Consider the following 12,312-nt stretch of genomic DNA (forward strand, 5'->3'; position numbering starts at 1 on the left):
TACCCTCTTTTTTTTTTCTTTTTACGTGACATCTTTCTTAGGGAAGAGATTTTGTGATTACCAGATCTGTACCTAGTGTTTATGTGTGCCAGGCTGCAGGGATTTAGAAGATAATCAAAGGTCAGTCCCTATTGATGCATTGCTCATATCTAGTGGGAAGACAGATGCATAAACAACTTGCAGTGCAAGGTGATAAGCATGTTTGCAGAAGCATGTAAAAGTGTTGTGAGTGCACGGATGAGGTAGAGACAGGTTGACAGGTACTTAGATCCCATGTGGACAAGGGTAGGGATAGCATTCCAGAAAGAGAAGGCGTATTTCCAGAAACCGAAAACAGAAGCTGGAGCATAATATTCGGAAGAGTTAAAGGATCAGCTAGCTAAGATCAGCTGACTTCAGGACAGAAATGGCCTTGGTTGCTAAGCCTAAGATTTGGATTTTATCCTGTCCTTGTTCTCTGTCCTTAGACTGCATAACAGTCACTCAGAAAACTTGTTAAAATGCAGATTGCTGGGACACCTGAGTGGCACAGTCGGTTAAGCGTCCCGACTCTCCTTTTCAGCTGGGGTCGTGATCTCAGGTTCGTGAGATGGAGCCTCAAGTCGGGCTCCGTGCTCAGCGTGTAGTCTGCTTGAGATTCTCTCTCCTTTTCCCGCTGCCTCTCCTTCTCATGCTCTCTCTCTCAAATAAATAAATAAATACATACATACATAAATCTTTAAAAGAAATGTAGATTCCTGGGCCTCACGACTAGCAACTCTGATCCAATGGTTCTGGATCCAAGGATTGTAATGTTAACAAGTGCCCCAGGTGATTGTGATGAAGGTAGACAGTGGATCATGCTTTGAAAAACTGCTAGAGGAGATAAGAAACTTCTGAAGCAGTGGGAGAGGCTGATGTGGTCCAGGGACATTGGCAGAATGCCTAAACTCAGGTAGGACAGGGTAGGAGGAGGAGATATACCATGAATATCACAGAGAAGAAGCCATCTCGGATGGAAGCTTCGAACGTAATGCCTGGCACCAGTTGGTGATTAATTAGTTGTGACTGGAGCAGAATTTTTCGGCAATGTCATTGCTGTCTGTAGTCAGACTTGGAAGAACAAATACATGAACGAATCTACTGCAATGTGAAATTGGCCACTGACTTTTGGAATTGAGGTTCTTCAAGGATGGAAACCCAAGCCAATGCTGTACTTGCAGGACAGGTCCCCACCAGCGTGTGACAGAGTTCACACTCCCTTCTGTGCCTCCTCAGTCACCTTAGGTCAGGGACAAGCTGTGTGGGATAGCCAAATCCCACCAAATGAGTCTGGATCTGGGAATCCGTTTAGCTGGATCAAGATCATGTGGACGTTTATAGGATGTTTATAGGAGGTGTCCTAAAGAATGTTTGCTTCTAAGCCCTGTGAATGAGGACTAGAGAGCTTTGGCAAAACGTGGATAAGTATAACAAGAAGCTGTCAGATGTATGCTGCATTTCCAGACTGAGGAGAGCCTCGTGTTCACCCAGTCCTGTCTCAGCTCCAACTGAGACAGAATGCAGAGCGTTAACAGAGACCTGGAGCAGGGCAGGCAGCTGAGCTGGGAATTGGCTTCGCACATACCCAGAATTGGGCCAGAGGGGAACTCTGTCTTGTGGTAGAGCTGCGCCCATCTTTGCAGCCACTGTTGATCAGTGTTTTCATTGTTTTTTGAGGGGGGTGGATGCTCCTCCTTGACACAAACGTTCATTTGGGATTTAGATATTCTGTAGTCTGGAAGTGTAAAATGTTTTATGTTTAATGTTGAGTCAAAATGTTTCAGAAAATATTTCAGTTGAAAGGAGAAATCAGACCATGAAATTGGTTTCTTGCTATATCCCAGTTACAACAAAGTTTGGCTTAAATCTTGGTCATAGGTCCTTCCTATCCTTGAGTGGGACATATTTTGGTAAACTAGAGAGAACACTAGAGAAGAGTGAAGTCTTATTACCTGAGGCTTCACCCTCACTCTGTTATTAACTACTAATGTGAACTTGAGCAAGTTGCTCCCCTCGTGGGCTCTGTGATAGGTTCATCCTCTGGGAAAAAGACTCTGAGACCCTGAGATTTGCATGCATGGGGTGAATGGGGAGTATTCTCAGGAATAATGCTTATGAGAGGTGAGGGATAGGCGAGAACAGAGAGAGAATTTTAATTGTAATGCAGTCAAACCTTCAGAATGGTCCACTTCGAGGCAAGGGGGACAGCTTTTAGATCTACCCCCTCCCCACCTCATCAACCATTGAATGTGGGCTCTCCCCTAGTAAGTGTGTGACTAGGGGGAAAGGCAGTACTTTTCCAAGGAGAGTGATTTTTGGAGAGGGAGTCAGCTGCTCAGCTTCACAGCTGCCTTGCGTCTCAAGGTGGGATCTGGACAACACACCACAGTGTCTTCTTCAGTTCCTGTTCCATATAATGTTTCCTATATTATTGTTTCTTGATAATGTGACTGGGTTGTGCCAGATAACGTCTGTATCACTTCTCTATTGCCACAATAAGGCTTTGTAAAGAAGACCTGCACACTTCAGTGGCATATAATTATTAAACATTCAGTCACATGTCTGTAGGGTTCTGCTCATCTGGGCAGGGCTTGGTGAGCCTCAGTGAGGCTGGTCCATGTATTTGCAGTCCTGCTGATCTTAGTTGGGCTTGAACACGTTAGTGGTCAACTGGTGTTGGCTGATCTGGATTGGCCCTGTCTGGGCTGGGGCCAGGGTGACTTGGTGTATCTTAGCTTTCAGAAGGCTAGTGTGGATGTTGTTCTCATGGCCGTGGTAGAGGCAAGAGCAATCCCAAATGTACAGGCCCAATTCTAACCTCTGTCTGTGTCACTTGTGCTGACATCAGCTAGCATTGGCCAAAGCAAGTTGTATAGATGAGCTCAGAATCAAGGGGCAGGATAGTTGAACTCATTCACCTTAATGAGAGCTGCAGTTACTAAGCAAAGAGTCTAGGTATAGAGAGGGGTAATGAGTCGGGGCCATCTTTGAAATCTACCACAATCTCCTTCCATCTCAGCCATTCAGGGGTTTTTGTAACTTTTTCTGTTAGGTAGATGTAATGGTTTAGTTTTGATTCTAATTAGGAACTTGAACTCCATCCAAGTTACTTATCTCTGAATCCTGGGCCCAGCATAGACTTAGCTCAGGACACTGGCAACAAATATTTTGTTGAATGAATGACTGTATGTTGGGAATTAAAAATGCTAATCCTTAGGTTCCAGATAAAATCTTGTTTGTAAAATTTTAGAAACATCAGTTGTTAAAAACATTTTTTAAATCAGTTTTTAATGATTTACCTTAGTATTATTATTATTAATTGTAAAGTATGCTTCTTGTTAAACTTTAAATGCTATAGACGTGTGTGAAATAAACAATGAAAGCTTCCACCTCACCTTTTCCATTCCCTAGAGGCAGCCATTGTTACCAGCTAGATGTCCTTCCGGACATTCTCTGGCGTCTATTCCTGTGCAGATGTGTTTTCTTTTGCTTTATTTCCTTTTAACCAAGAGTAACGTTTACTATACATTTTCTTCAACAACTTGCTTTTTTTGCTCAATGAGACATATTAAACAAAAACCAACATGGATCTGGCAATTCTTTTTCATTACTTGTAATTAATTAATGGCAGCAAAAAATATACATTTAAAAAATAGTTCATATGCATGAAGCATGTCATTTTTCATTTTGCAGACAGTGCTTGGTCTTCATATAAGCTGTCAGCTCCCATGTCTTTGAACCCCCTGCATGAAGAACTGTCACAATTTGGGGGAGGAAAATAGATTCTTTCTCCTCATGTTTTGATCTGCTTTGGGGGAAATCAAGTTCCTTGTTTGTATACTTTCAATGATCCTAATCAAATAAACCAAAGTAATAGTTAAATTGTAATCATCCCCTTTTAATCCATAAAAGAGCAATGGTCTATGGTACTTAAGCTCTATAACCTCTGTATCTGCAAAACTGTGGTTGTTTCTACTATAATATTATTCATGGGTAGCAATGTGGATAGTAACTGATAGACTCTTTTCACTAATATATCTATTATCACATATTTGCTAACTTTAATTTTTTTCACTTTTTTTTAAGTACAGGGGATTATTTTGCAGAGAAATATTTTAGTAAGGTTGAGGGAAACACGGTGACATGTAAGGGAGGGAAGTAGCATTATCATCTCAGAAATGTTAAAATGATTTCCAGAGACATAGGAGTTGCCATGTTCATACTTCCCATCAACCTAGTGACCTCTTCAAGAACGATTTCAAATTATAGTAATTTATTTTTAGGGCTTGATGTTTAAAAAAATACATAATGGTTAAAAACTTCCGTACATTTAGTAACACGTGGCTTGAAATTGTCTTCACTCACAACATTTGTATTATAAAAAGCCCTACATTTCTGGAGCTAAAATGAACCTGTGGCCAGGCTTGAACCTAGGCTTATTTTTCTCTATAGCAATGACATAGTTCACTGAGTCCCAAGGTGATTCTCTAATAAAAGTGAGGAAAAGACACAGATTTTAGACTCAACTAAATAAATAACTAAAACTAAAATAAATTTTAAATCTCCTTGGTGAGGTGGGGTGATGTCTCATTCCCAGGGTAGAATTGGCGGTCTTCTTTCAGGGATGACTCAGCTGCCTTCACTCTCACTTTGCTCATTCTGATTCACTACGACCAAGGTAGGCAGAGGTGGGGCTTGATCAAGTCAGTCAGAGTACTGACTTTCAAAATTAGTTTATTCATTTATTTCTATATTTACTTATTCACTTGGGAAACTTTTGTTCAAACAAAATGTTAGTTGAATGTGTGTAATTAATGAAAGCTGTTCTAATTAACTCAGGATGGAGACCCAGAGCCTTCACCCATTTGCTTCCCACTTATTTCTGTCTTGTTGCACCTATATTTATTCACATTTCACTTGCCTTAAGATAATGAAAAACCTATGCGAGTGGTGGATGATGAGGACTTGGTAGACCAGCATCTCATTGGTGAGCTGAGGAAAGAGTATGGAATGACCTATAATGACTTCTTCATGGTGCTCACAGATGTGGACCTTAGAGTCAAGGTATGGGTTTCTGTTTTAGATGATACAGTTCTATTCCTTTGAATACAACTCGGAATTTTTTGCCAATGAATCAATTAGACATATGAATAGGCACAGATTATTTTATAAGTGGAAAGGTTTGGAATGGTTCAGATATTCCACATCGCCCTCTAGAATTTGTGCCTAGAAATGAAGTATATGGAAAGAGCTGGGTTGGATGGCCTCCTGTGGCCCAGCTGTTTGACTCAGACAAAATTCAGTGTCATGCATTCATCAGACACTGGTTGAATAGCTATGATGTGCCAGGCTCAAAGGATAAAAGGTGAAGAGTATTTGGCTTCTTCCTTCGGGAAAGCCAGATTTAACATGACCTACTCTGGAAGGGCCTGGAAGTTTACCTCCTGATCCAACATGGACAAGACAGCAGGGTTTACAATTAGCAATAATCGCGCCTCGGATAAACCTCATTGGCTACGATACTGCCACTGCACAAAGCTAAAACAGCAGGGTTTTATACCTACTTTCTTCCTATGCTTAGGGACAGAAGTTCTGACCCATGAAAAACTGTGCCATGTAGTAACACTAATAATAATTATAATAGTACTATCAAAAATATCTAACTTTATTAAGTGTTTTCTGCATGCCAGGCACTCACGTCAACCGTTTACAATCCCTATCTCAAACCTCTGAGATAAATAACAAGTATTACCTTTATTTTACAGAAGAACAAAGAGAGACCCAGAATGATTAAGTAACTTGCCCACGTTCACCCAATTAGCATTGGGCTTCATACCCATGCAGGCGGGCTCCAGCTTGCACGTCTTAACTATTCGGCACATCAATAGCATACCAGGCTTATGTGAAAATCATCAGGAAAAAGGTCACCTGGACTAACGGAATAGGAATAGCTGATCCAACCTGCAGTATTCTTCTGGATCTGGCGAGAGCACCTTTTATTAATCCATTCCTCACTTGTGTTGCCCCACCTCTAATGTGAGGGGCTGGACTAGATGGGCCCAAAGGTCTCTGCCAGCTTTCACATTTCACATTCCCACTGGGGGCAGAACTCCAAGCTATGTCCAGACTTCTCTCTAGTTTATGCTGCCTATGCTCATCCAGCCCTCAAATCCATCTTAGGTTGCTGTTGTAAGTCCAGACAGCTGTGATCCAGGAAACTGAATTGCATTATCTTGAAGCTGGATTCCAACTTTTTTCTGAGAATACGTATAGAAACATGACCTAATTTTAAGTGGCGCTTGCTCAATAAAACAGTCTCTGGGAATCACAAAGGGTTTATGTGGATTCCTGATGACCACAGAACAGTCCTCCCTCTGGTGGAATATTACCCTTATTGCTCAGGTCAGATACTCTTAACAGGTTATTCCATTCCTGTGTTGTTTATAGTATTTCTCACCTTCTCTTCAGTGGTGTAGTGAACAGGAACCAGTTTAGTCCTAGAAATAGGGAAGCGAACCTAAAATATGTGTGATGAGGAAGGCACGGACCCTTTCCACTAAAAGGTATGCAAAAAATTCTCATAAAAGGTAAGGGACAGTTGTTTCATGGATTCTGAACCTCAAAACATCAACAGAGGTACTTTTGCAAAAGAGAGTTTAGTTTATAAATCAATGAACCCTCCAGGCTCTGATTTCTCCAGTGCTCTCTTGAATTCTCCCAGGCTTTCTATCCTCCAAACAGAGGGAGGAAACACCCTTATACACTATATGCTTTCTATTCGTTCTTAAACAGCAATACTATGAAGTGCCTATATCAATGAAGTCTGTGTTCGATTTGATCGATACATTCCAGTCCCGAATCAAAGACATGGAAAAGCAGAAGAAGGAGGGCATTGTTTGCAAGGAAGACAAGAAGCAGTCATTGGAGAACTTCCTATCCAGGTACCCCACATTTGGAGTCCCTGAGGAGGTGGGTGGGAAGGTGTTCTGGGTGAGCTAATACAAAGGCTAAGGAAACACAAAGTAGACCTGTGTGCAGACCTTCCCTGGTGGAAGGTCTGTCTGCTTCATAGCCCTCTGGCCACTGGGCTTAGTCTTTTGAAAGGGCTCTGGTCACAAGGTTGACTGGGGTCAGCTCCAAGATTGAATATTGATTTGGTGGTTTTGGATAGGTCTTTTCTCTCTTTATGGCTCCTATTTTGGCACAGAATAGAGAATTCTGACCTGGGAGGGTTCATTTATTCTATCAGTGAATTTAGAGGGCTTTGTATACAGCATTTTTATTTTACATATTTATTTATTAGGCCCCTCTGGTTCCAAACAGGATTTAGAACACTCTGCTTGATTTTCCACTTCCTTCTAACTGTGCAGAAAACAACAAAAGCCCCCTCTAGGACCTCAAAAGAAGAAATCCTCTTGACCCAGCTCCCTGATTCCCTGGGGAGTAGAGTTTATTGAAAGCCATTGTAGGAAAATTTCAATAAATTTGATTTATTTAGAGAAGATTGATTTAAACAATTGCTCCACTTTCTCCCTTCTCCATCCCTTCCCCCATGTTGGATAAAAATTCTACAGGGCCTTTGGGGCCCTAGGAGGTACAAAGCGGCAGAAATTCCACTGACAACAAATAAACGCACAGAGATCTCAGTGTAACATCTCCCCTCCGCACCCCCCACACCTAGCTGGACTGTATGGCTAAGGGGCTCCAGAAATGGAGCAGCATTTACTTGGAGACTCATTAACTTGGAAGCTGTTAACTTCTTACTTGTGTTTATAGAGCATATTCTCCATATGTGAGTTGGAGAATCAAGGATTCTATGATTAGTAGATGAATAGATCATCTGAATTCCTCTAGATTCGGGAGGCTTGGGTCTCTTAAAAGAGAACTTCACAATGTGAAAAGAGCATAGGACTTATTGTTCATCCAAATTTGGGGTCTGCAATTTACTAGCTATGTTGATTTCTCTATGTTTCTCTATTAACCTGCCTTAAAAATCTCACCCATAATGGAGAATATTAACAAGTAGCCCTGACTACATCCCAGGGTTGCTGGGATCACTTTTTTTTTTTTTTTTGATAGAGTGCGTGCACAGTAGCAGGGGGAGGGGCAGAGGGAAAGGGTGGGAGAAAATCTTAAGCAGGCTCTATGCCCAGCACAGAGCCCAATAGGGGGCTCCATCTCACGACCCTGAGATCATGACCTGAACCAAAATAGGCGGACACCTAACTGAGCCACCCAGGTGTCCCAAGAGATCACTTTTGGTATGCTTGCCTCTGTGCCAAACACTTCATCTTCCCTCCTGAGTTTAATCTTTACAACAATTCTAGGATCTGAATACTGTAAGTATTATTGTGTTGCAGATGGGACAACTGAGGCTAATGGAGATTAAATAACTGTCAACACTGAGCTAGTGTCAGCTCTAGGACTCAGTGGCCCCAGGAGAACTGAGCTCCCAAAGTCCACATTCTTGCCTAATACTCCTTTTGAAAATATAATGTGAATTATTTTTAGTCTTGGAACCAGAAGCCCTGGGTTTGAAGCAAGGAGAGATATCCCTAAAACCACAGGATTTCAGAGCTGAAAGGAACCTGAGGTTCTTCCTTCATTCAAATTTTCAGTGCAGTGCAAGCATCTGAATGGAGATGGAAGGGGCATGTCTTTAGAAGGATGTGAGGCTCGACTCAGTCTTCAGGCCACTCTCTTGGCTGAGAAAGGGCTCTACCACTCCACTGGACAGATGGCTCTTTGTCTAGTCTTGGGTGCACTGAAACATCAACTTCTGGTCCAAGGTCATCCCTCTCGATGGCACTGATGTAGAAGATTGATGATAAAAGCTTTCTGGTTCCCTTGAGGTGTTCTTTTTCCTTTTCCTTCCTTCCCCTGCTCTCCCCTCCCCTCCCTCGGACTGCCTGCTTGCCTTCCTTCCTTCTTTCCTTCCCTCCGTCCTTCCTTCCTTCCTTCCTCCCTTCCTTCCTTATGGCAGATAAGATTCTTTAGAAGTTTACTTTTGATTTTCACAATTAGTGTTAAATATATCCAAGTTATAAATTTAAGACCGTAGCTCTCAAACTTTTAAGTTTGGCTTTTAAATCTTATTATTCTATTTATAACCTAGCAAATTTTAGCTATCACTTTTAATGGGCTTTGAATAATGTTTGATCTTGCTTGCAAACTCAATAATTAAACAATTTTATTATTTCAAACATTTTACATTTAATATGTATTTTTGAATTGTTTGAAATAAACAAATAAAACCCTGCTGAGTACTTAAATGATCCAGTAATCGTATAAATACAGTGAATCTAAAGTTTTCTCAGGGGGCACCTGGGTGGCTCAGTCGTTAAAGTATCTGCCTTCAGCTCAGGTCATGATCCCGGGATCCTGGGATTGAGCCTCGCATCAGGCTCCCTGCTCTGCGGGAAGCCTGCTTCTCTCTCTCCCACTCCCCTTTCTTGTGTTCCCTCTCTCGCTGTGTCTCTCTCTGTCAAATAAATAAATAAAATCTTTAAAAAATAAAAAATAAAAAAAAATAAAGTCTTCTCAGATGTTCTAGTACCTGCACACAATGTAAAACCACACATCTAAGCCAATTACTCAATTACACTTTATAATTTAAAGTTTCAAGGTTGTCATTTTATTAAGCCAAATTCTCTTAAGTTTCACGAGAACATAAATTATGTATATAAAGAAGACCAGGATCCTTCTTAGAAATATATATTATCACTATGATTCTTTGAAAACTTTCTCTTCTTAGTTCTAAATCTTCCAGGACTAAAAGATGCATACCTGCTGAACCAACCCTGTAAACTCAGGTTGCCCACGCTCTACAGCATTTACCACCCAGTTCATTGTTGTTATTTATAGCCAAGGATTTGGGCCAGCTCTGGGACCTGCAGCTACAGACATTCCGAGAGATTTTTCTTACCGTCCCCAGGCAGGCTGTCTTTTTTTTTTTTTTTTTAAAGACTTTGTTTATTTATTTGAGAGAGAATGAGATAGAGAGAGAGCATGAGAGGGGGGAGGGTCAGAAGGAGAAGCAGACTCCCTGCTGAGCAGGGAGCCTGATGCGGGACTCGATCCCGGGACTCCAGGATCATGACCTGAACCGAAGGCAGTCGCTTAACCAACTGAGCCACCCAGGCACCCGGCAGGCTGTCTTTTTTATAATTACTGTGTCATGGGTTTCAAATCTTGACAGGGAAGGCTTGACATTATCTCAATTTTGATCACATACAAAGCTTGCTGTGCTCATTCCGGTTGATCACTGATCTGAATTTGGCATATCTTTGATTTTTAAGACTTGTATGCACATTTTTCATCTAAAGCCTTTTGTACTGGATAGGGCACTATGATATGTAAATGTATTTTCATTCAAATGTCAGAGGCTTATGGACTTTAATATTCAGTACTATGTCAGGAACATGCATCTGCTGTAGATACTCAGAATGGATATGATTATAATTTGGATGTCCTATAGCTATGCATGATTTGTGGTCACAACTCATGAAATCACTGTGCTGATAATTATCATTGATCTTAAAAGTTAAAGTAGAATCGTGTATTACCTAAAGGCATGAATAAGACAGCCCTGAGTTTGATTCCTGGTTTCTCCATGTATTAGCTATGTGACCTTGGGCTGATTATTTAATTTCTCCGAGTTTTGGTTTTCTCATTTGCAAAATGAGGATAATGAGTGTATCTATTCTTAAGATTGTTGTGAAAGGTAAATTCAATAGAGGTAATGATGGGGGGTGGGGCTCCTGGGTGGTTCAATCCATTAAGCGCCTGCCTTCAGCTCAGGTCATGATCCTAGGGTCCTGGGATGGAGCTCTGCATCTGATACCCTGCTCTGCGGGGAGCCTGCTTCTCCCTCTCCCTCTGCCATTCCCCCTACTTGTGCTCTCTGGCTCTCTCTATCTCTCTGTCAAATGAATAAATAAAATCTTTTTATAAAATAAAAATAAAATAAAATAAAATAAAAATAAAGGTACTGATGGCACACAGCCCAGTACAAAGTAAGTCATCAACAAATGCTGGCTATTAGTAGTATTAGGACCAGTTATTCGGCTCCTAGTTAGAGAACTTTGTCGTGAAAGGAGAGGTAGGGGGAGATTTAGTAAACACCTCAGGATTGAAACCCAGGCAAAAAGAACTGAAAAAAAAAAAAAATTTTTTTTTTTTAAATAGCAGTTCTATAAATAAATGAGTATCCAATCGGAATTTTCCTTCAAATTTGCTGAGTTGTTGGTGAGTCTATACAGCCTGGTTCCAGCTGACCAGATTCTGAAGCCAGTCTGGTCTTTAGTGACACTCATCTGGTTCAGGCTATAATTACATTCCTCTGAGACAGAAGCCCCAAAGAGTGGGCAAATGCACACTAATTTGGGAATTCCAGTTAAGAGAAGCAAAAACACACACACATGCAGCTCACAGAATTTTTATTTACTGATAAGTTAAAGTGACAGGAGAACAATTTGTCCGAAATAAGGATGTGGGCCATGTTGACACTTCTTGTTACCACTATGCAAGTTATTTCCTTCAGTGTTGAGAGCTGGAGCCTTGTATCTTAATGTGAAGGTCCGTGGGAGAAAGAATCATTACTTAGGGGAAATGACCTTTGCCTAGTTATGTCTGCGACAGGGAGTCTCAGATCCTGTCCCTGTCCAATCAGGACAGCATTCAGTGGTGCACACAGGTAAACAAGCCAAAATATACCTCACCCAAAATAGCTCCTTCGAGGATACCCTGCAGCTCTGTGTGAGGCCAGGAGGCTGGCCTGGTTTGGATGCTGGCTGGGGGGCCAGTGCTGGGCTGGCCTGCGTCCTAAGGAAGCAGGGAGGGTGCAGGAGACCATGTTTGTGATCCGACAGCAGTCACTGTTCCCTTTCCCAGGAGATCTCGGACAGTTTCAGACGCTCCTCTCCCCTCCTCCATGCCAAATACATTCATCTCCCTATCCTCAGTGGAGGTTTTAGTTTTTCTTTCCCTTTGAAGAGAAACAAGCAGAGGAAGCAAATGTAATGTCACAGCAAGCAGTCCTTGGCAAGCCTTGCTATAGGCGTCCATTCAGAGGTTGTATTTCATCAGACTATCATTTTCTCTCATTCACCCAAACCACTATTCCCCCAAGAGGCCATTTTCTGTGGGGTTGAAAACTCTCATGTTCACTGTGAGGCTAGAACGAGCACAGGGAGAGAAGTCATGAATATAATCAACTGGCTTCCAGCTCAGCGAGTGCACTAACACCCCACTGTAGTCTGCACAGAAGGCAGAAAGCACAAGCCCTCTTCC

General features: G+C 41.7%; 1 protein-coding gene and 1 pseudogene across 1 annotated transcript in view; one reads left to right on the forward strand and one right to left on the reverse strand.

Annotated features, from left to right (window-relative positions):
* CCDC80 (coiled-coil domain containing 80) overlaps nucleotides 1-12,312 on the forward strand; it is a 36,228-nt gene that overhangs the window by 18,301 nt on the left and 5,615 nt on the right. The window contains exons 4-5 of the mRNA XM_081797044.1: nucleotides 4,949-5,085; nucleotides 6,814-6,962. Coding sequence (XP_081653170.1) covers nucleotides 4,949-5,085; nucleotides 6,814-6,962 — 286 coding nt within the window. The remainder of the gene's footprint in view (nucleotides 1-4,948; nucleotides 5,086-6,813; nucleotides 6,963-12,312) is intronic.
* On the reverse strand, nucleotides 5,436-5,561 carry LOC115937901 (U4 spliceosomal RNA; annotated as a pseudogene).

The sequence above is a fragment of the Leptonychotes weddellii genome, chromosome 1 (assembly GCF_054177405.1).
Source record: "Leptonychotes weddellii isolate Sample4059 chromosome 1, ASM5417740v2, whole genome shotgun sequence".
Classification (NCBI taxonomy): Eukaryota; Metazoa; Chordata; class Mammalia; order Carnivora; family Phocidae; genus Leptonychotes; species Leptonychotes weddellii.